This window comes from Zootoca vivipara, chromosome 3, assembly GCF_963506605.1.
Source record: "Zootoca vivipara chromosome 3, rZooViv1.1, whole genome shotgun sequence".
NCBI lineage: Eukaryota > Metazoa > Chordata > Lepidosauria > Squamata > Lacertidae > Zootoca > Zootoca vivipara.
Genome location: NC_083278.1, coordinates 102,759,387 through 102,782,588, shown reverse-complemented (window position 1 = coordinate 102,782,588; position 23,202 = coordinate 102,759,387). Strand labels below are relative to the sequence as shown.

The window sequence follows — 23,202 nt, the reverse complement described above, 5'->3', positions numbered from 1 at the left end:
ATACATTCAATATGTGTATGTATTTTAACCTGTTTAATTTTTGTGGGAGGCGTATGGATCAAGACAACACAGTGCAGTGAGGGACTTACCCTCCTTTCCCTAAGTAGAAGTCCTGATGAAAATCCCCCCCAAGCTTCAGAAAGGAAACTTCCAGTGGCCCCAATGGAAGCTTCCTTCTTGCAGTGAATAGCAGTTCTATGGGAGGTGAGATTTTTCCTTGACTCTGCATCGTGGTGACCAAGGCTATAACCCCGCTCCTCACATGGTGCAATCGTGATTTTGATCTCTCCCGCACTTGTTCTTTTGAGAATAAAAACCAGACATTGTTAAATGCCCACCCACACACCCATACCATTGGTCACAATGCCTAGCGGAGCTCTTAAGAAGATTGGTGTGCAGAAGCAGCTTCTGAACACGAATCTCATTTGTTGGGGCAGAAACAGGTCTAAATTTGAGTGCGGGTCTCTATTCACCATGCATTGCTTTCAGTGGGGTGGACTAGATCGCCCAAAGTGTGAGAAGATGCATATTTTGTATCCTTGCAAAGTGGTGCAAATGAGCACCACACCCAATTTATTTCTGCTCCTGCTCCACAAGTAACTTCTTTGCCTTTTAGGAAAGTGCATATGTGTAACTTGCTTTGCATTCGTCGCTTCAAAGCTAAAGGTTGTGTAATGTGCATTTCACAAGGCTCTCACTATTATATCTGGGAGCTTGAGCGTATTGCACTGGCTTCTTTTTCTGGTTGCGAATCAATATGTTGGCTTGCAACCCAATAAAACAGGGATGGGGAACCTAGGACTCTCCAAGTGTTGATGGGCTGCAACTCTTAGCATCCTTCAGCATTGGCCATACTGGCTGTGACTGATGGGATCTGGAGTCCCGCAACATCTGCAGGGCCACATCTCCCCCATCCCTGCTGTAAAGCTTTATGTGTTTGGCTTAGGAAGGCTGGTCCCACGGTTGTCTCCTGGATGTCCCACTATGATACATCCGATTACCTGGGAGTTTTCTGTTAGCAGCGCCTGCGCAGCACAACTTTGCGTTATTTCAATGTGCCGTAAAATCGTTTTATTTGAGCTGCCATTTGTGTGGTGTGCAGGTTTTAGATGCATTTTAATTGACTGTTAAAAGCTATAAAAGAACTATTTTATAGGTTTGATCTACTGTTGCCCACTTTCAGCCTTTGGGCTAATACCTATACACAAATTCTCCCCATCTCTAATTAGAATCTTCTTTGTTTTACTTATCCCCAAGGTTGCTGTTCCAAAGACAGCCTTTTGGTATCAAATTCTGCATTTTAAGAACCCCAGTTTTTGCTATTCTTTTTAGAAACATTGCTAGGCACTTATGGCTATAAAGAGAATTAGAAATGCTTAATATGGTCTGTGCCTGGTGGTTTCTTAGTGGATTCTCAGAAGCTAGGGATGAGCTAAACAGAACTGTGAGCTTTAAGGCTCATCTCATCTCTTATTTTCCCTCTTCCATTACTACAATTCCCTCCTCAGGCAGCCTGCTGATTTAAAAACGGGGGTATTGGAAGCACAATAAATTATTGAAAGAAAGAAATTGTTGCAGATTTGCTTAAATGCCAGAGTTAACTCTCTTGGAATTTTGGCAATTGTTTGTATCACAGTACAGGGCCACATACACACCATATATTTAAAGGACACAATTCCCCACCATACCTGCCAAGTCCGGGTCGTAAATATCCAGGATCGGCAGCGCGCGCATGACCGGAAGTTGCGTGACGCAACTTCCGGTAGCGCTTCGCCCTTCTATGGGCACCAGAAAATGGCGGCGCCAGCGCCGGAAGTCGCTTCCGTGCATGACCGGAAACACGTAAAAGCGACTGCCGGCGCCGGCGCCGGCATTTTCTGATGCCCATAGAAGGGCAAAGCGCCACCGGAAGTCGTGTCACGCAACTTCCGGTCATGCGTGGAAGTGACTTCCGGCGCCGGCGCCGCCATTTTCTGGTGCCCATAGAAGGGCAAGCGGCACCAGAAAAATGGCCGGGTAATTAGGGTTGCTAACAATTGCATTCTCCTCCACTCATAGCTGCCAAGTATCCCGATTTAAGGGACAATACCGGGATTTTTCGCTAAACGGGAGACCGCCGGGAAACGGTAAGAAAAAAGGGGTTTTCCCGGCGGATACGGGATACTTGGCAGCTATGTTCCCCACAAAGAATCCTGGGAACTGTAGTTTATACCTCACCAGACTAAAGTTATCGGCACCGTTAACAAACTATCCTTCCCAGGATTCTTTGGGGGAAGTCATGTGCTTTAAATGTATGGTGGGCACACAGTCTAGGATAGATTGCTGGGAAGTTGGAGGTGTGTTAGCAATTCGTAAGTAAGGGCTGCTGGCTTTTAAAGAATGTTCTTAAGGGGCTGTTGGTTCACAGTCCGTTCCCACTGTGCTTTCAGGGCCTGTTCACACGACTGCCAAATTACAAGAATGTGGTAGAATGAACCTGTGCTAATATTAACGCCCCCACCCCACACCCTGGATTGAAGTTTTCTTGCACATGTATTCTACAACATGCCATTAATGAATAACAGTGTGTTAGTGGTGGATTCATTCTGCAGTGCTTCCCCAACATCATTGCCTTACTGCTGCAATGCAAGGATGTTGGGGCACTCGTGTGCTATAGTGAAAAGCGGGGACGACAAGCAAACCCTGGAACATTTGTAGTATTAAAAGTTGCAGGATGTAAGGAGGAGGCTGCAGGGCACATACTGATCGTGGAAATGAAGTTGTCTGCCCACCCAAACATTCTGTAGCTACAAGTAGGATTGAAAGCTCAATATGTGTAACTGCCCTGATAACATTATGATCGCAAATCATCATGAATGCACAACAAAAAGGATGTCTGGAAGGGCTGCTCGACATGCATAGGATTGTGCTACCGGTATATGTTTTGGTTTCTATGTCTGTATATATTACTCTTTCCAGTGTATAGGGATTTGTCAAAGAACACTCCTGGTAACAGGTTTGTTGATTAACTCAGTGTTGATTGCCCTATTAAAAATCAAATATGAAAATTATGATTTTAAGAAACAGTTATTTTAGAAAAAGTAATGCTGCACATAAGACACCGATCTGCATTTTATAAAGCTTGCCATTAAAATTAAAATGTGTTTCCCCTGATAATTTTATGTATGAAAGCAAAATGCTGCTGGCTGCTTATGATATGAATGCAACGAGCCAACATTTTTAAAATCTTGATTTAAATGACTTGGATAGATTAGGATAAATGGAGGCATTAACAGAAGTTGGCCTATATTTTACTGCATTTTAATCAGGATTTTTTTTTTAAGATAAATTTGTGTTATAGTTGCTCACGGGTACGAGAACAAATGGATGGGGTATCAAAGGAGTAAAAATCTTGATGAAATCTCCTTAGAAGCAACATGCAGAGAAGGATGGAAACTGAACTGAAAAACAAAACATATGAGGACTAGTGCATGATACTTAACTTTTTGCCTTGGTAACAAGTCTATTTGGGTGAGGTAGGTAGTTTCTCTTTCCACACCCTTGTCCTGGCAAATATTTCGTTGGATAATATTTGTTGTTTTTATTTTTGTTATAAATATTGTGGTTTTATATTTTGATTTTGTTCTGTGAACTGCCCTGAGACCTCCGGGTATAGGGCGGTATATAAATTCTATAAAAAAATAATATTTGTCTTAAGTTTTCCAGATGCTGTTAGATTCTCATTAGCTCCAGCTGGTATGGCCAGTTGTTAGGGATGATGGGTGTTGTAGACCAGTGTTTTTCAACTAGTGTGCCGCGAGATGTTGCCTGGTGTGCCATGGGAGAATTACTTTATATATAGTCAATATAGGCACAGAGTTAATTTTTTTAACATTTTCTAATGGTGGTGTGCCTCGTGATTTGTTTCATGAAAGAAGTGTGCCTTTGCCCAAAAAAGGTTGAAAAACACTGTTGTAGACCATCAACATCTGGAGGGCCAGAGATTAGCCACCCCAAACAGGAATCATACCCCGACTTGACAAATTGAAATTGACAGACCTTTAGTTAAGTCCAGTGATATTGACGGATCTGCTCTGGTTTTAACTAACATTGGGTACCACTCATAATCTTCTACCAAAGCATTTGACTAGAACCAGGATCAGGGACTCGCTCGATTGGATGCCTGTTGAGACCCAAACCCCTGCAAGGGCCTCGCTGACATTCTCTGATGCTCCTTCTGCTATTCCTCCGCACCATCTCCACCTGTTTGCTTATCCTCTCCTAGCCTTGGCTTGATCCTGGAGCATGGGAAATACGGTAGTAAGCGAGTATGTTGGAACTTGGGACACCTCTGGACTGTCTGCATTTTGTGGGAGGGATTCTAGCGCTTATCAGGAAATTCAGGCTTACACAATGATATTGTTGCAGGCACAAAGCCTGTATTCTGCTTCAATATGGGACTAAAGGACGCTTTAAAAAAGAAGTGCATTGCAGAGCATGGAACGAATGGATGATGGACAGAAAGGTGTGTAAACACCCACAAGCAAATCAGGACGAATGCTTCATCGCCGTGTAACTGCGCCATGAATAAATCAAAGTGAATGCTCAATAAAGAGGCTGTCTGGAGGAGCCTATGGTCAAGAGTGTGTTTCCTTCACCCTAAAAGAGCAACCTACCAGTGGCAGAGCTTCATGCTCTGGCACCGGGGGAGGAGAGCAGACGGGGGTGTGGCGGGCGGGCGTCCCGGGGCCGTGGCGCGTGTCCCGGGGCCATGGTATGCCGCCCACAGGGGCGTGGCACCCAGCGCTCGTGGGGGAAGCAGCCACGGTGGCACTCCACTGGCATTGTGGTGTCGGGGGCAGTGTGCTCCCCCTCACCCCCCTCTTCCTCTGGCAGTGCAACCCACCTCCATTCATCCAGAATTAAGGAGTGTGCCTTATTAGGTGAAGGTGGCAATAGGGGTCAGAAGGATCTGAACCTTGGCACCATTCTGAAAAGCAGATGCTTTGCGAAAAGTATCCTGTTAGAGCAGATCCCCAGAAAAGAGCAAAGAAGAGAGCAGTTGTTGACTGTTGGATCATTCCCTGCGTAGTTGCAACACAGCAAGAGGACAACTCCTGTGGGCTCCTCCCATCTTTCCCTATAGATCCTGAAATGGCAGGGGAAGGAGCTGGTGGAGGTTTGGGAATTAGTATGTGCGTATATGTTTGCGTATGTTTAGAGATCTGTGAATACCGGTGCCCTCTCGGGACCCAGACTTTCCCTTTAGGGGCCTGTGGCTGGTCTCAGGGCTGGTTTATTATAGCGAGCCAAAGATCAACGAAAGCTAGTGCTCAGTAGCAATAAGAGGATTGGGGTAAAGCATTTTGCTAGAGTGTCCCAAAAGATGCATTCTCCTAATTGGCTCGTGTGGAGGGGCTTGTCGTCGTTTGCGGACTGACTAAAGAACCATCAAGGGAATGCATATGGTAAACCCTTAAAATTATCTATAGGACTGACGAAAACCCCATTGTAAATACAGACTTCTTAACTGGAGGGCGAAGGCTTAGGGAGCTGTAAAAGTGTGGTTGTTTTAGAAAAAAAGTTTTGATGGCTTACATCTGCTGCAGTTGCCATTCTGCTGTGGCTCCATCACACAGCTCTCCAGGTAGGGGCTGGCTGCACAATACACCAGAACTGGTCAGTCCTTTGGGGCCAGTGAGCACATTTGGAACTTTTTGGCCGTGCTGTGGGTGCCAGTCACAAAATGGCTGCGGTGGGGGGTGTGGCATAATGCAAAGCAGCTGCCATGTCTAAAAGAGAAAACTTATCGGACCAGAAAATGATGCAAGCATGGCTCCCCTGGCGGCAGTGGTTTAACAACCTGTCCTCCTTCCCAGGGAACCCTGGGAATTGTCACTGTACAGGGGAAATAGGGGTCTCCTAACAACTCCCAAGCCCCCTTAATCAACTACAGTTCCCAGGATTCTTTGGGGAAGCAATGGCTATTTAAAGTGGTATGATACTGCTTTAAATGTATAATGCAGATAGGGCCTTAGTCTGTAAAATGCACTAGAAAAATCTCCCCACAGGGAAGGGAGGGAGAAGGAGATGCCAGCCAAGTACGGCTTCTTTTCCATTGATGATTATATGCCATCTAAACACACACAATTTTTCATACCAATTCTTGGTTATGTGAGTTTAACGCTAAGCTTTCTAATAGATGTGGGCTAAGAATGCAAGCTGGATCTCTACTTAATGGCTTACTCAACTCATTTGAGATTTCAGGCATTCTCTTTGTGACAGTCAGTCATCTTCAGCGACGCTGGGAATGAATGGAGAGACTCCATGTTTTCATCTTAAAATGATTTTACTTTCTTATTCAAGCCTTTTTAATCCCCGCGATTGCAGAAGCTGAATCTACCTATAGTCCTGTGTTTGCTCTCCTGGAACCGAGCAAGACTTCCTCCCATGTGATCATGTTTGGGAGTGGGCTGCAGGGGGAGGGAGGTTCCTTGCCTGTGAGTAGACGGGGTTTAAATGACCTAGGGTTCAATGCTTTCAGGTTTATAGAGAGAGCAGGGGTGGCGAACCATTTTCAGACCAAAGGCCTTATTCCCTCATGGGTAGTCTTTTGGGGGCAGAGTATCAATGGTGGACAGGGCTAGAGACAAAAGTGGGTGGAGTGACAAATATGGCTCATTGCAGCAAACAACATTCTAGCCTTGTAAACGTTAGAGGTTTCTTACGCACAGTCCTCTATCTATATCCAGGTGAGCGAAAGGCATTATTACAGATCAAAATTACATTCTAGCCCCAAAAAGGCATTCAAGGAGAGAGCAGGGCCACACCACGGTGACTTGGAGAGAGGCGCTGTGCCTTGGGGAGGGGGTGTGGCCATGGGAAAAGTCCCAAGGGCCAGGTAGAGAGGTCTGGGGGGGGAGGCCAGACCCCCACCAAACACCGAGAGAGAGAGAGAGAGAGAGAGAGAGAGAGAGAGAGAGAGAGAGAGAGAGAGAGAGAGCCAGGAAGCCTTCCATTAATTATAGTTTCCCGTTTTTTTGTCCAGGCTGGGAAATGGTTAACAGCTGACTGTTGTGAAGGGAGGAGCAAAGTGTTAGCATGTAAAGAGCACAAATGTCATTCATCATTAAGCTGACAGATGACCACCCAAATCTGACCAGGGTGTGAAATGTAGAGATGGGCGAATCTGTCAACTTTGCGTTCTCTCTGTTTCTCCCTTTTCAAATCCTAAGTTCTGTTTCCCACATTTCCACATCAGTTTGTAAGTGTTTAAAAAAACAACTCCTCATGAAAATTCAGCAGTATTTTGGTGTTCATTTCTCCTAACGGGCACATCATTGTGTGCAGTCTTGCTTCACGTAGTTTTGGAAAGCAATTTCCTCTTATTCAATGAAGTTTTGCATTCTCCTTTCACTTGCTTCGTGCATCTTCCTCTCTCCACCTTTCTGCCAGCCCTGGTTGATAATGGAAAGCTGATAAACTTGCCAGTGTCAACCCCAGAAAGATGGTTTATATTTGCCCCATCATCGGGAATTGGAAATTCTGTGCCAAGGTGACCTAAGCTCTATGCAAAGGAGACCTGACTTTTGTGATGATGCGTTTTGTACATACTTGCAGACATCCTCCAATGTTTTCATTAGTGTGCCTAAACGTGAGTGCTGTATCCATGAATGGTAGGCATGGGGGTCTACGACAGCCTGCTCCCAGCATTCCCTTATGCACCCACCCCACATTGTGTCCCTTATCATCCCCACCTTGAACTGGACTTTATCAAAGTTTTTTCTGAAAATCCAAGTATGCCATGTCTGGCAGATCACTTCATGTTCAGTCATGTCTGACCCTTCATGACCACATGGACCAGAGCACGCCAGGCACTCCTGTCTTCCACTGCCTCCCACAGCTTGGTCAAACTTATATTAGTAGCATTGAGAACACTGTCCAACCATCTCATCCTCTGTCGTCCCCTTCTCCTAGTGCCCTCCATCTTTCCCAACATCAGGGTCTTTTCCAGGGAGTCTTCTCTTCTCATGAGGTGGCCAAAGTATTGGAGCCTCAGCTTCACGATCTGTCCTTCCAGTGAGCACTCAGGGCTGATTTCCTTCAGAATGGATAGGTTTGATCTTCTTGCAGTCCACGGGACTCTCAAGAGTCTCCTCCAGCACCATAATTCAAAAATACCGTATCAATTCTTCGGCGATCAGCCTTCTTTATGGTCCAGCTCTCACTTCCATACATCACTACTGGGAAAACCATAGCTTTACCAAATGGACCTTTGTCAGCAAGGTGATGTCTCTGTTTTTTTAAGATGCTGTCTAGGTTTGTCATAGCTTTTCTTCCGAGAAGCAGGCGTCTTTTAATTTGTGACTGCTGTCACCATCTGCAGTGATCAAGGAGCCCAAGAAAGTAAAATCTCTCACTGCCTCCATTTCTTCCCCTTCTATTTGCCAGGAGGTGATGGGGCCAGTGGCCATGAGCTTAGTTTTTTTTATGTCGAGCTTCAGACCATATTTTGCGCTCTCCTCTTTCACCCTCCTTAAGAGGTTCTTTAATTTCTCCTCACTTTCTGCCATCAAAGTTGTGTCATCTGCATATCTGAGGTTGTTGATATTTCCTCCGGCAATCTTAATTCCGGCTTGGGATTCATCCAGTCCAGCCTTTCACATGATGAATTCTGCATATAAGTTAAATAAGCAGGGAGACAATATACAGCCTTGTCGTACTCCTTTCCCAATTTTGAACCAATCCGTTGTTCCATATCCAGTTCTAACTGTAGCTTCTTGTGCCACATAGAGATTTCTCGGGAGACAGATGAGGTGATCAGGCACTCCCATTTCTTTAAGAACTTGCCATAGTTTGCTGTGCCATGTGCTAATTGACATTCTTGACAAGGGGTATTTGTCTTTTCTTTGGCATCCCACTCAGTAGGCAAGGAAAGTGGAGGGTGGAAAGAGATAGAGAGAGAATAAAGTGATCCCACCCACTACAGGCTCTGGCAAGCATGCATCCTCAGATAGAAAAGAGGCTTCCTTCTCCTGCCACTGTGGAAATCCGACTCACACACCACTCTGGATTCCGAGGCTCACATGTTTACAAACCTGCCTTATTGGCTATGGCTATCGGGAAATCTTCAAGCATATGCTTGTTTGTTTTTAAAAAGAAGGTTCAGTATCTAATAGCAGCTGCCAAAATATTTTTTTGCACGCCTTTGGAAGGACTCTAAAGTGCCAGGTGTTAAAACACGGTTAATATGTGGGATGTTGTGTGTTTGTGTGTGTGTTTGTGGAGAAAGTAACCAATTATATTAAAGTGAGAGAGGCCAGAATATCTGCAGATGCCTGCCAAGTAAAATGACTCTTGGGTATATAGTCTTGGTTCTCTGCAGAGTTGGTGGGAGAAATGATCCAGAAATTGGTCTTTGCTTTCTGTTGCTGAAAGACACTTGGAGTACTACAGTTCTTGAGAACTCTGCAGATTAAAGGTAAAGGTAAAGGGACCCCTGACCATTAGGTCCAGTCGTGACCGACTCTGGGGTTGCGCGCTCATCTTGCATTATTGGCCGAGGGAGCCGGCGTATAGCTTCCAGGTCATGTGGCCAGCATGACAGAGCCGCTTCTGGCAAACCAGAGCAACACGTGGAAACGCCGTTTACCTTCCCGCTGTAGCGGTTCCTATTTATCTACTTGCATTTTTTGACGTGCTTTCGAACTGCTAGGTTGGCAGGAGCTGGGACCAAGCAACGGGAGCTCACCCCGTCACAGGGATTCGAACCGCCAACCTTCTGATCAGCAAGTAATAATAATAGTTGAAGATGCTGAATATTATGGTGTCAAGTGTTATTTTCCACCCTACCTGTGCAGTACCAAAATTCACACATGGCTCTACTTGAACTTTCGAGGTGCATTACATAGGACAGTTGCCGCACGTCACTTAAATCTACCCATCTGGAGTTAATGCACAGCTACATCTGGACCACTTCTGTCCCTGTACTGATGCCAGCAAAAGGGATGCTGGTGGTGCAGATGTGGGGAGTGACATTCTTCCATCTGCTTTTTACAATGACAATGTTTAGTGCTGCCCAGGTGCTGTGAGCTGTATTGATCCCTGTATACTCCCCGGTCTCCAGCAGCTGCTCCCAGGGCCATCTCAATATTACGAAACTGTCGGTATAATGAAACTGGTCCTGGCATGTTAAGCAAGTACGGTATGTGGAATTCGTAGATAATCTGGATCTTCTCTTCCTGATGGTACTATTAGGAGCAGTTTTCTTTCTCTGGTGGGCTGCAGCTAGTAGACCCCGTGGAAAAGCACAGGAGGGGGGAGTGTTGTTGTGCTCGGGAGCTGCATGTGGTTTTCCTACGGGCATCTGGTTGGCCGCCATGAGAACAGGATGCTAGAGGAGATGGGCTGTTGGCCTGATCCAGCACAGCTCTTCTTAAATTCTGAAAAAGAAGAAAGAGATGATGGGTCATATTTTATACTTAACTAGCTGGCCAGGCCACGTGTTGCTGTGGCTCATCCCTGTGATTCCCCCCCCCATCCCGATCCATGATCTATCCTGTCCCCTCCTGCCCCCAACCCACAGGCAGGCGCGTCCCCACCTCCATTCGGCCTAGAAAGGCGAGCCTCCATTCGGCCTAGTAGCTGCAGTACCAGTGTAGCCTCCGATAGAGGGCCAAGGTTTTCTAGCTGTGTTCCTTTGATGTCCACTGGAAGGTGCTATTTTTTCATAAAATGCCATTTTTACTTGTGATAGGTATCATATTTCTGTAATGTAAGTTTATAGGAACCTCCGCGCAGTGGAATGGAATGTTGTGTCCAAATTTGAACAGAATCGGTCAAGCGGTTTCTGAGAAAGGTGCTGTGTCACCTACATGCACCATATATATATATATATATATATATATATATATATATATATATGCGCGCCCAGTCTTCATTTCTGTAACCTGTATTGGTTTTCTTTCTTCCCCTCATCTTGAATGCCTACAATGTGATGTACATGTATTTTTGTTTCATTCGTTTTAAAAATAAATCATGATGCGTAAGAGGGGGGTTGGCATTTCCCTCTACTCTCCCCAGTTCATGCAGTACAGGTGGATCGGGAAGAATTGGGCCAAGGGATGCTTGCAAATCCAAGGCAGGACAAAACTTGGGGGAGCCAGCATGATTGGACAAACAGTCCAAGAGATTCATGGTCTTGCTTGCCAACTTGGACCGCCAGCTTATCACTCTGCTCCTGTGTTTCTAGCGTCGGATTGGAGCACTAATAATCCATCGTAAAGAGCAGCTGCTTTTTTGCATCACATGGTTAAAATGCGACTTGTAAATAAGCAAGGTGAATTTCTTTTCTTTTCCTTTTGGTTATGTGAAGTTGAGGGCAGGGTTGCTTTGAACCGGGTCATTTCTATCAAAGCAACGGCAGGGTTAGCCGAGATGTCTGAGTGAAGAGCTGGCCATGGCTCCTGCTGGGCAGGGATCTCTGCTCCACATGCCCTGCAACTTCCTGTCAGCGCATAATCCCCCTTAATCCTGCTTTGGCTCTGTTAATTTCCCCCCTTTCCTCTTTTTCTGATCTGCTTTCTCCGTGGCGGCGCACGGCTTCGCCCTCTTCCTCCGCCGGGCAGGCAGCTGCGGGGGCAGCGGTGGCCTGCCGACCTACCAGGCTGTCTCCAAAGCGCCTCGTACCATGCGGCAGGGGCCCTGGGATGGTGGTGCCTGAATGTGTCCCATTCTCTCTGTCTTACAGGCTGTGCAGTCTCCGCCTGAAGAAGCTGACCGTGCTGAGGGAACTGGACAAGGAGCTCAGCTCTGTGCTCATTGCTGTGAAGATCCAGGTAAGCCGCTGATCTTGTGTCCTCAGGCATCTCTGGGCAAGGCCAGACCGAGCTCTGGCTGTGGGACAGGTGCCTCGCTTTGCTGTCTCGCTCCTGCCGCCTCTCCATCTTCAAGTTGTTGCTTTGTCCATTGTGCCCCTGGCCTTTACATGGGGGCTACTTGTTGCTTGTTTTTTTCCAACACTTTTTAAAAAGAGAGAGAGATTGAGGAAGGGCACCACCCTCCATGTCTCTCTCTGTACATTGGCCTTTGACTTCTAGGAAGCAGCGAGTGTGATAAATGTGTTGGAGCCGGCAGGCTGCTATAGAATGGCGAGATTGTTTAGGAAGGGCCCAGAGGAGTAAAACGTCCTCCTCCTTTGTTTCTGAGCTTGTGGACCTCCTTGCTTCATTCTTTTTATTTGGAGAAAATAGCTCATCTCGTTCACTTTAAGTCAAGGGAGGGCTATTATCTCGGACATGGAAGCTAAGAAAGTGGGACCAGCCTTTGCACCCTGTAAGTCAAGGATAGTGAGCCTGCGGCCTTCCAGCTGTTCGTGGGACTCCAACTCCCATTTGTGCCAGCCAGCATGGTCAATGGTAAGGGATGTTTGGGGTTAGAGTCCGGGAACTGCTGGATGGACGGGTTTCCCAGCTTTCCCCTAGCTTCCTATATTCTAGGAGTTAAATGGAAGCCCAGGGTCTGGGTTTGTGGTCTGTCCTCCCTGGTATGGGTGTATCTCGTTGATTTCCAGGCCCTCAGCTGGAAGAAAAAACCCCCAGCTTTCTTTTCCTAGCATCTGTCAAACAAAGATTTGCCAAAAATACATAAATTGAACAATCAAATGAATGGAATTAAGCGTGCCAACAGAATTATGCAGATTCATGCAATCCATTTCTGTCTCAAAACTCAGAGTAGAGTTCTATACCAGGAAGCCAATCCCCATCAGGCCGTCTTGCTAGGAATGGCTGGGATTGTGGCCTCGCTGCTCCAGGGTAGGCACCTGCAGAGCACAAATCTCCCTATCTTGGGCATGCCTCAAATGCTGGACCAAGGGACCGTCTCGTAAAGCAAAGAAGCCATCTCGTAAATGAGACAAACGGCCGCTTTTAATGAAATATTTGCCTATCACAAGGGAGGCCTTGCATTTTGAACTTCGGAAATGCTGTCAGGGGCGCTTCAGCCTTCTGTGTTTTCTGCTTTTCTTGGATCCCTTCCATCTGGGGATTTTGAATGTGCCGTTCTTGTCCTTTGGGGCTCATAACCTTCTAGGAGTAAAGAAATATATGATGTGCATTACAAGGATATATGGATACAGGCTCTGGACTGCGCTGAAAGGGTAGCTACCCCGCAGCGCTAGAATGCAGCAGCTATTTCGTAGCCTTCAAACACTTAACACACAATGGGATAGGAAGCGAGGAGGAGGAGGAGGAGGAGAATTTTTGTTTCAGTATTTATTTAACAATTTTTTGTACTGCTTGATTGTAAGAAAACTTTTAAATTTTTAAGAAACATGTTAAAATTATCAGTAAAAACAATTAACACGGGTATTTAAAAATGCCCAGGAATGATTTAAATTAACAGTAGCTAAAAAGAAATAAAGGGCCTGTAACTTGTACATGTCTTTGTAGGCCTTCCTAAACAAAAGTGCTTTGTGCGGGCAGCAGAAAAAGTTCAGCGCCTACCTCATGTCAATAGGCAAGGAGTTCCAAAGTTAGGTACAGTCAGATGGGTGGGGTATAAGTAATACATCATCATCATCATTCTGCAGAAAGTATTGAATAAGAACTTTGCTAAATGGGGCGCCAGAAGTAAAAAGATGAGCCTACTCTACATCTTATAGTTTTGAGACATGTACTTGCATATGTGCTTAAAACTGAAATGTTTGAATGAGCAGACACATGTCATAACAGACCAGCCTTCCCCAACCAACTACCCTTTAGGTGTTGCCGGATGACAACTCTCATCGGACCCAGCCAGCGTAGCCAATAGTGAGGGCTGGTGGGAGTTGTCATCCCAACAGCATCTGAAGGGCACTAAGTTAGGGACAGCTGATATAGGCAAAATCCAGGGAGCCACAGTTGTCTGAAGCTCCCTGTTGCGTGCACGCTTGGTGACAAACCTAAAGTTGTGGCTAGAATTTCTAGTGGTGCTTGGAGTACAGGGGGCGGCAGAGTGGCCCCTTCTTGTCTGACAGTTCCTTAGCTCTCGTTTTTGTTTTGTTTTAGAAGACTGTATTGGGCATTGTTTGGCTAAAGTTGAGGAGAATTGGGGCGGTTGATGGGGGATGTCATTTACAGATCTCTTCTTTGCCCTCTCCTTCTAAAATGCATGCATTGTTCATAGGAAGGAGGGGGGAAATCTCCTGAATCTCTCTAATAATGGTTTGTGCCCAGGTAGTAGGTAGTTATTACAATAGCACTTTGGTGTGGGTAGAGCAGGGGGGTGGGCAGAAGGTGGGTCTTGGTCTACTGCTAGATTTCTGGGCGTTGTGCAAAAGATCAGCAAAGATCTCTTTAATGTTCCCAACGAAATGATCGCTCCCATCCCCTTCAACTTAGACTGCTGAAATGAAGGAAACTTTAGCTAACCAGGCATGGATGTTGCTTTTTTCTGTGGAAGCCCGTTGAACTCAGGCCAGTAAATCCCTGTGCTAGCAGCATCCTGCTATTTAATTTAAAATGTGTGGCTTTTGCACCAGGCCCCAGTGGTTGGATCTCTGGGTTTTAGAAAAACACAGAGTAGATCATGCAAGCCTGAAATCTGCCTGCCCCTCCCACTGAAGAGCTTTTCAAAAAAGCTACCTTATACTGGAACCACTCATTGTCCATTGAGCCTAGTGTTGTCAGCTCTGACTGGCAGGAGCTCCCCAGGTTCTTAGGAAATTGTATCTCCTTCCACCCAACCCTTCCTCCCCCCCCCCAGTGTCACCCACTGAGCTGCAGCTCCCTCCCTTTCTTGCGCGCCTGTTGAAGAGAACTTGCGGTCTGTTCCGAAAGGCATTCTCCCCTCCCCCCGCCCCCAAGTCTTCCCAGACTTCCACTGTTCCCTTCCTAGTGAATGTGTCAAGAGAAGGGTGGTTGTATTGAAAGAAGAAAGTGGGAGAGCTCAGTCAGTAGCGCATGAGACTGATAATCTCATGGTTATGGGTTCAAGCCCCATGTTGGGCAAAAAAGATTCCTGCATTGTAGGGGGTTGGACTAGATGATCCTTGTGGTCCCTGCCAACTCTACAGTTCTGTGATTCTATATTGCTGAACAGACATATTTGGATCATTACCTCAGTATGCAGCAAGTTGCTGTCCTCCTCCTCCTCTAGCCAAGGTTTGTTTTGTTTAATTATTTATTTATTTAATTACTTATTTTGTAAACCCCTGGCTCAGAAAATAAATTCTCTAAGCAATGTATAAGTGCATGTTTATGTGTGTGTGTATACACCAAACATACACAAAATCATAATTAAAATCACAATAAAATCAATAAAACGTTGCAAACAAATGTTAGCTACATCAATAGGCTTTCTGAAATGGAAAAGTTTCCAGTTGGGATCTGGATGGAGCAAGCGCAGCGGAGGTGCCTGCCGAATGTCAATTCCCCAATCCTCTGACCTTCTTCTCCCTCATTCTGCAGCAAGCGGAGCAGAGCAAGATGGGTGCATAAATTCCTTTGATGGAAATAAAGGCCTCGCCACCCCCTCCCTCTCCCAGCTTCCTGGCTGTGCCCTTCTTGTGCTCTTGTCAGCTGTTTCGTAAAGCCGCTGATGCGCCCGGCAGCAGGCAGGGGCGAAGGGCCGGCGAGAGCTTTGCGTCCTGCCCGGGCGTTTCTGTGCACTGCAGTCATTAGGATTTAAATCCAGGATTAGTAGCCGAAGCTGGTGTGTGTTTTAAAGTCACCCCGGGGCCTGGTCTTCACATGCATATCGAGGGGAATGGCATGTCCGAATGGGAGCCATAGGGAGGCATAGTGCACAGAGAACAGCTGGCCATGTGACACCCATACGCCCAACATTGGATGGAGACGTTTCATAGCTATGCTTGGAAATATAGGTACTGTACCGGTATGTGTTGTGCATAAGGCCCAACCTCAAAGAAAACTAGCGAGACACTAATATAGGGGTAGGCAACCTAAGGCCCGGGGGCCGGATGCGGCCCAATCGCCTTCTCAATCCAGCCCGCGGACGGTCCAGGAATCAGCGTGTTTTTACATGAGTAGAATGTGTGCTTTTATTTAAAATGCATCTCTGGGTTGTTTTTGGGGCATAGGAATTCGTTCATTATTTTTTCCCCAAAATACAATCCGACCCACCACATGGTCTGAAGGATGGTGGACCGGCCCCCTGCTGAAAAAGGTTGCTGACCCCTGCTTTAATATGACAGGTTGTGGTGGAGGTTTGTAGGAACAACCATATTTATTGAGTCAAATTCAGCCGTGATATGGGGCAGAAATTTTTCTAGTGCTTTGTTTTTCTGCAGAAAAATTGCTGGCTGCAAAGAATTGGCAAGCTCGGCATTTTCAGGGTTTTTAGCTTTGTTTACCAATTTTGTTGTTGTTGTTTAGTCGTTTAGTCGTGTCCGACTCTTCGTGACCCCATGGACCAGAGCACGCCAGGCACTCCTGTATTCCACTGCCTCCCGTAGTTTGGTCAAACTCATGTTCGTAGCTTCGAGAACACTGTCCAACCATCTTGTCCTCTGTCGTCCCCTTCTCCTAGTGCCCTCAATCTTTCCCAACATCAGGGTCTTTTCCAAGGATTCTTCTCTTCTCATGAGGTGGCCAAAGTATTGGAGCCTCAGCTTCACGATCTGTCCTTCCAGGGAGCACTCAGGGCTGATTTCCTTAAGAATGGATAGGTTTGATCTTCTAGCAGTCCATGGGACTCTCAAGAGTCTCCTCCAGCACCATAATTCAAAAGCATCAATTCTTCGGCGATCAGCCTTCTTTATGGTCCAGCTCTCACTTCCATACATCACTACTGGGAAAACCATAGCTTTAACTATACGGACCTTTGTCGGCAAGGTGATGTCTCTGCTTTTTAAGATGCTGTCTAGGTTTGTCATTGCTTTTCTCCCAAGAAGCAGGCGTCTTTTAATTTCGTGACTGCTGTCACCATCTGCAGTGATCAAGGAGCCCAAGAAAGTAAAATCTCTCACTGCCTCCATTTCTTCCCCTTCTATTTGCCAGGAGGTGATGGGACCAGTGGCCATGATCTTGGTTTTTTTGATGTTGAGCTTCAGACCATATTTTGCGCTCTCCTCTTTCACCCTCATTAAAAGGTTCTTTAATTCCTCCTCACTTTCTGCCATCAAGGTTGTGTCATCTGCATATCTGAGGTTGTTGATATTTCTTCCGGCAATCTTAATTCCTGCTTGGGATTCATCTAGTCCAGCCTTTCGCATGATGAATTCTGCATATAAGTTAAATAAGCAGGGAGACAATATACAACCTTGTCGTACTCCTTTCCCAATTTTGAACCAATCCGTTGTTCCATATCCAGTTCTAACTGTAGCTTCTTGTCCCACATAGAGATTTCTCAGGAGACAGATGAGGTGATCAGGCACTCCCATTTCTTTAAGAACTTGCCATAGTTTGCTGTGGTCGACACAGTCAAAGGCTTTTGCATAGTCAATGAAGCAGAAGTAGACGTTTTTCTGGAACTCTCTAGCTTTCTCCATAAAAAAAAAACAAAAAAAAACGTCTACTTCTGCTTCATTGACTATGCAAAAGCCTTTGACTGTGTCGACCACAGCAAACTATGGCAAGTTCTTAAAGAAATGGGAGTGCCTGATCACCTCATCTGTCTCCTGAGAAATCTCTATGTGGGACAAGAAGCTACAGTTAGAACTGGATATGGAACAACGGATTGGTTCAAAATTGGGAAAGGAGTACGACCAATTACAAGGAAAAAAATTGGGAAAGGAGTTTACCAATTACAAGGGGTTTTTTTATCGTACGTACTAAATTAGATCATTCTCTAGGGCAGGGCTTGGGAACTTGTGGCCCTCCAGGTGTTGTTGACCTACAACTCCCAGCAGCCGTGACCAGCATTGGGAGCTGTGGTTTGAGTGTCTGGAGGTGGTTGGAGGATGGATGGCGGCTAACAGATTGAGGTTGAATCCTGACAAGGCAGAAATACTGTTTGAGGGGGGCAGGGGGCGTGTGGGTGTGGAGGACTCCCTGGTTCTGAATGGGGTAACTGTGCCCCTGAAGAAGCAGGTGCGCACAACGGTGTAGCAAGCCACTCGATCACCCGGAGCGGCAACCCGCTCTGGAGCACGCATGCGCACCGTCGCTATGGAGTGACGCATGCGTCGCTACAGAGTGATGCTGCGCACGCATGCTACAGAGTGGGTTGTCGCCGGCGGCGCTAGGACCCCGGCACCACAGTGCCGGCAACCCGCTCCAGAGCACGCATGTGCAGCGTTGCTACGGAGTGACGCATGCGTCGCGACAGAGCAACGCTGTGCACGCTCTGGAGTGGGTTGCCGCTAGGACCCCGGTGCCACAGGGCCGGCAACCCGCTTCAGAGCACGCTTTGCAGGAAGACGCAAAGCAAGCTCCGGAGTGGGTTGCCGCCGCCGGCGCTAGGATCCCGGCCCCGCATTGCCGGCATATTTCTGGAATTTCCCAGGCATACCCAGAATAAAGAAGTCGGAAGCAGTGTCCAGGCAAAAATTGGTAGAATGTCAGGGAAAATCTGAACATGGCAGCAGTGTCTTTTGCTGATTTTCCTTAAACATAGCTTTAAAAAACTGCCTTTTTGCCCAAAAAACCCTCAACAACTCTTGTGTCCAGAATTTTGAACTATGGCATCCTTGGTATGTTCTCTTCTCAAGGCTCCGATTTGCACCTCAGCGAAGAATGTACCGTGCAATGGCAACAATGTTAACAATCCTTAAGCCAAGTCAGTTAAAACAGTTTATGTCAATGTAAACCAGCAGCCACTTATATACGACTCTTTATATGTGGTATATAAATCTATAAAGCAAAACAAACAAACAATTCTAAGAGAGCAGCCTTTAAGCAAAAACGGTCCAAAGCACACCAGCAACATTGAGGCCATAAGCAACTCTGTGGGGAGGAAATTTTACACCCTGGGGGACAGCACAGAAAAGGCCCTGTCTCTTGCACCCACCAGCCAAATCAGTCTGACAGGCGGGCATGCAAGCAGGGCTTCCACGACAGATTTTAACAACCTGACAGGTTTGTATTGGTGTAGGTCAGAGGTTGTCAACCTTTTGGGGTCTCAAAAGAGAAAGCACGGACACACACACTTATTATACCCACATGTGAATCCTTAAAGGGCCAACCCCTGGCTGAAAGGTGAGCGAAATCCTGGAGAATTTCTGCGGCTGGCTGAAGTGTTGAGCTGGGCTGTCCACAACACTGTTTTCTTTACCCCCACAGTCATGACGCCCTGCCCTATGTATGCCATAGACCCATGAGATGTTGGCTTCTACTAAGTCAGCCCCTTGGTCCCCCTAGTTTAGTATTTTCTACACCAGGGGACGTGGGTGGCACTGTGGTCTAAACCACTGAGCCTCTTGGGTTTGCTGATCAGAAGGTCGGCGGTTCGAATCCCCTATGACGGGGTGAGCTCCCGTTGCTCGGTCCCTGCTCCTGCCAACCTAGCAGTTCGAAAGCATGTGAAAGTGCAAGTAGATAAATAGGTACCACTCTGGTGGGAAGGTAAACGGCTCTGGTTCGCCAGAAGCGGCTTAGTCATGCTGGCCACATGACCCGGAAGCTGTACGCTGGCTCCCTCGGCCAGTAAAGCGAGATGAGCGCCACAACCCCAGAGTTGTCCGCGATTAGACCTAACGGTCATGGGTCTCTTTACCTTTACCTTTTAACACCAGGGTAGCCAACATGCCTTGTGCCTTCCAGATATTTTAGTCTTCAAATCCCATCAGCTGCAGTCAGCGTGGTTGAATGGCCAGGGATGCTGGAAGCTGTAATCCCAAATATCTGGAGGACATCATGTTGCCGCCCCCGGTCCGCATTGACTGACATCAGCTCTCAAGGGTTTCCGACAGGGGTCTCTCCAAGTCCTAGCTGGAGATGTTGAGGGCTTTGCACTGTAAACAAATTTAAATGGTGATGCTAGAAAATCCAACCACCCAGCTGTGTCTTCTGTTGGGGTGGGTGGGATACGTGGATGTTGACAACGGGCCCAGTATGAACTGCACCAAATTTGGACTACTCCAAAAGAAGGGTGGGACTTTCTTCCTGTGCCTGCTGTTCCCTTCTGCGATTGCATCTATAGGATCCACAGCCTGCAGGTTCTTCATAGCAGAATGAAAAAATGCTTGGGGTGGTTATGTGGTTTCCGGTTGTAGCCCCTGGAGATGTGATTTTTGTGCACGTCTGTATACTCAGAGTTTTCCAGCGATAACAAGAACCGAGTGTGTCAGGGCTAGGTTCATGCTGAAAATGGGAGTGGGTGGCAAAAATAGGTTCTGAGAACCAGAGGCACTGAATGTGGGACTATATCTGAGCTGAGTGCTAAGAAGGCAGTTTATCTGCCGGCTTAAATTCTCATGTTTTAAAACAATTTAGCTAATGTCTGTAGCAGCTGTGATACTAACTATGTACTCTACTCTTGCCATCAGTGTAGTATTTTTCCATTTTAAAGTTTGAATGTTGCCACTGTCAGACGCCTGTGACAGCAAATGCCATTGTTAGAGCAGATGGGAGAAATGCCAGCGTGAATCTGAAAGCTTATCATGGCTTGGGTTTTTATTCTGTTAAAAATTAATGGATTTCTTAAGCAACTGTGCAGACCTCATTATACTCCTTTTTCATAGTTCACATCTAATTTTTCAGGACTTGCAAATTGTATGGTTCTTTAAATCAGAGTTTACTTGCATCATTTTTGCACCCCGGATTGCAACGGCTTTTTAATGCAGTAAAGAGGAATAGGGTTTTTTTTCCCTTTCCCCGATCCGTTTTGTTTGTGCTAGTGTCTCAAATGACTGGAGGGATTTTTTTGAAACTAAGCAGAAACATGTTCAGAAAACAAGAAAACATATGCCCCAAAGGGGAACATTTCTCAAGACTTTTTAGTATCTGGGACACACAGCCACAGAATGGAAATGGCTTTGAGAATGCATTGTAGAGGCCTTTTGCCATTCAAAACACTGGCTAGGCTGGAAGTGTCCAGTCCTGAGAGATGGGAGTGAGTTAGGAATACAAATGGGGGCGTCTGGTTGACAGCAATTCCCCCCCCCCCGCAAATGCCGGCTTAATCATGTTGCTGTGGCCTGCAGTGCAATGATGGTTGGGGTTTGCGTGGCTACCATCCTGAAAATCCTACAATATGGCACAAATGTCTCTTTATTTTATTTTTTTATTAATTAAATTTATATCCCGCCCTTCATCCGAAGATCTCGGGGCAGTTCACAAGATAAAAATCCGAAATAAAAGCACAAAATAGTTAAAACAAATCAAAAAACCCCTCCCACAACCATATTTAAAAGGCCAAGGAATATTAATCAGACAGTGACCTGGTTAAAGAGGAACATTTTCGCCCAGCGCCTAAAGATTTATAATGAGGGTGCCAAGTGAACCTCCCTGGGGAGAGCATTCCACAAATGGGGAGCCACTGCAGAAAAGGCCTGCTCTCTTGTTGCCACCCTCTCGTGGAGGAGGCCCATGAAGAAGGGCCTCAGAGGATGGTCACAGAGTCAGGGAGGGCTGTTTGTGTTCAAAATATCCTGATACCTAGGTTGGTGGCAGGGATGCTATGGGGAGACTGGCAAGCAGAGGCCTTAACTGATGTGACTCCAAAAAGAGCTCAGGGTGTGGGGTATGTGCTTCTCCTCACCACCACCTATTTTCTTCCCACAATAACTCTGTGAAGGTGGCAACTGATCCCAGGTCACTCTGTGAGCTGGGGTAAAGGCTGAATGGGGGTCTTTAAATCTGGGTGTCTCTAGGCCTAATCCAACCCACTCTGTCCACTGCAACCCCACAGATTCTCTTTTGCTGCAGTCCCTGTTCAAACATACAGAGTAACACAGGAGGGTTGAAACTGGGCAGTGGCAAGCATGCGCCTGCCTGCTCCATCCTAACCATCTCATGTTGAGCATAAAGGGGGTTGTAAGTGTGTTCGGCTGAACACTGATTATTTGGAGCATTTGTGCCCCAATTAGTTCAGCCGAAAAAGGCTCTCAGAGTGGCGAAAATACTGACTAATACAAATCTTCAAACTGATGCAGAAATGTGGAGAACCGGGCTGGTGGGGGGGGGATAAGATTGATGGATTTGCCCAACCCGGGTCGGCAGCTTCCTCATCCTCCAGCCTCTGCCAGCCTTTGCAGGAAGGCGGACCATCCATAGGAGTACCTGACAGCCGCCTCTCCCAGCTCCACCAACAGCTCTGTCCTGGGCCAGGGTAGAAGATGACAATAACATAGTGATGAGGATGGTGGATGGACCATGGGCTGAATTGCGTTTGGCCTAATTTGAAATGGAGCCACCCCACTTCCTTATCCCCCGTCCCACTTTGAGAATTGGTGGGAACTGAGTAGAAGGATGAAAAAGCAAGGAGTCTGAAGTAGTCACGGCCTGTGGCAGGAATGGGAAACCTGTGGCCTTCCAGATGTTATTGGATGATGCTTCCCATCACCCTTGACCATTGACCATACTGACCGAGACTGAGCCCAACAGCATCTGAATGGCCACAGGTTTTCAATCTCTGGCTCTGGGTCGGAGCAGAAGCATCCTGCTCTCCTGATGCTTGGATGACAGAGATGGGGAATTTCAAGCTGTGAGGCTACATGTGGCCCTCCAAGTGCTCTATGTGGCCCTCAAAACTCTCCCCAGGCAACACGCCCCGCTGACCATGCTTTGCACTCCCGAGTGTTTTTGCCTGCCTTGAATGTGTCATTGATGGTGCCTCTTGTTTGCTGGATGTAGGGAGAAGGGGGTGTTAGTGTGTGTAGAAACCAGTCCACTGTACGAAAATGAAATTGATATTGGTTGTCAATTGCCCGTCACTAGCATGCAGCCCTCAGAAGATTTCCCAGAATGGAATGTGGCCCTTGAACTGAAAACACTTTCCAATTCCTGTTGTAAGAGTTCAGGACAGTATAGGGAACCTCTTGGTGGCGCTGGGGTATAAATGAGTAAAACTGGAGTTTGGAGAGATGCTGTGTTCCTCTCCTGCTTCCTGCCAGGGAGGAGATAGGAAGACAGGGAGGCAGAAGCTGAGGCCAGTCCAGGCTCATTTCCTATTTGCATTTGATTTCCACAGCACAAAATGCTTCCCGGCATGAATAATTACAGAGGCAGAGGAACAAAAACAACTTGTTAACTCAATTTGTGGGTGATTATTTAGGTGTCACAACCAGCTGTTAAGAGGGTGGGATAATAACACCCAAAGAACAGAGAGGGAATAAAAATAAGG

The 23,202-nt window shown here is 46.6% G+C and overlaps 1 protein-coding gene across 3 annotated transcripts in view; it reads left to right on the top strand.

Annotated features, from left to right (window-relative positions):
- Positions 1-23,202, top strand: part of LOC118083080 (phosphofurin acidic cluster sorting protein 2) — a 175,216-nt gene that overhangs the window by 104,665 nt on the left and 47,349 nt on the right. For all 3 annotated transcript variants that reach the window (XM_035111139.2, XM_035111141.2, XM_035111140.2), the window contains exon 2: positions 11,729-11,816. In XM_035111139.2, coding sequence (XP_034967030.2) covers positions 11,729-11,816 — 88 coding nt within the window. The remainder of the gene's footprint in view (positions 1-11,728; positions 11,817-23,202) is intronic.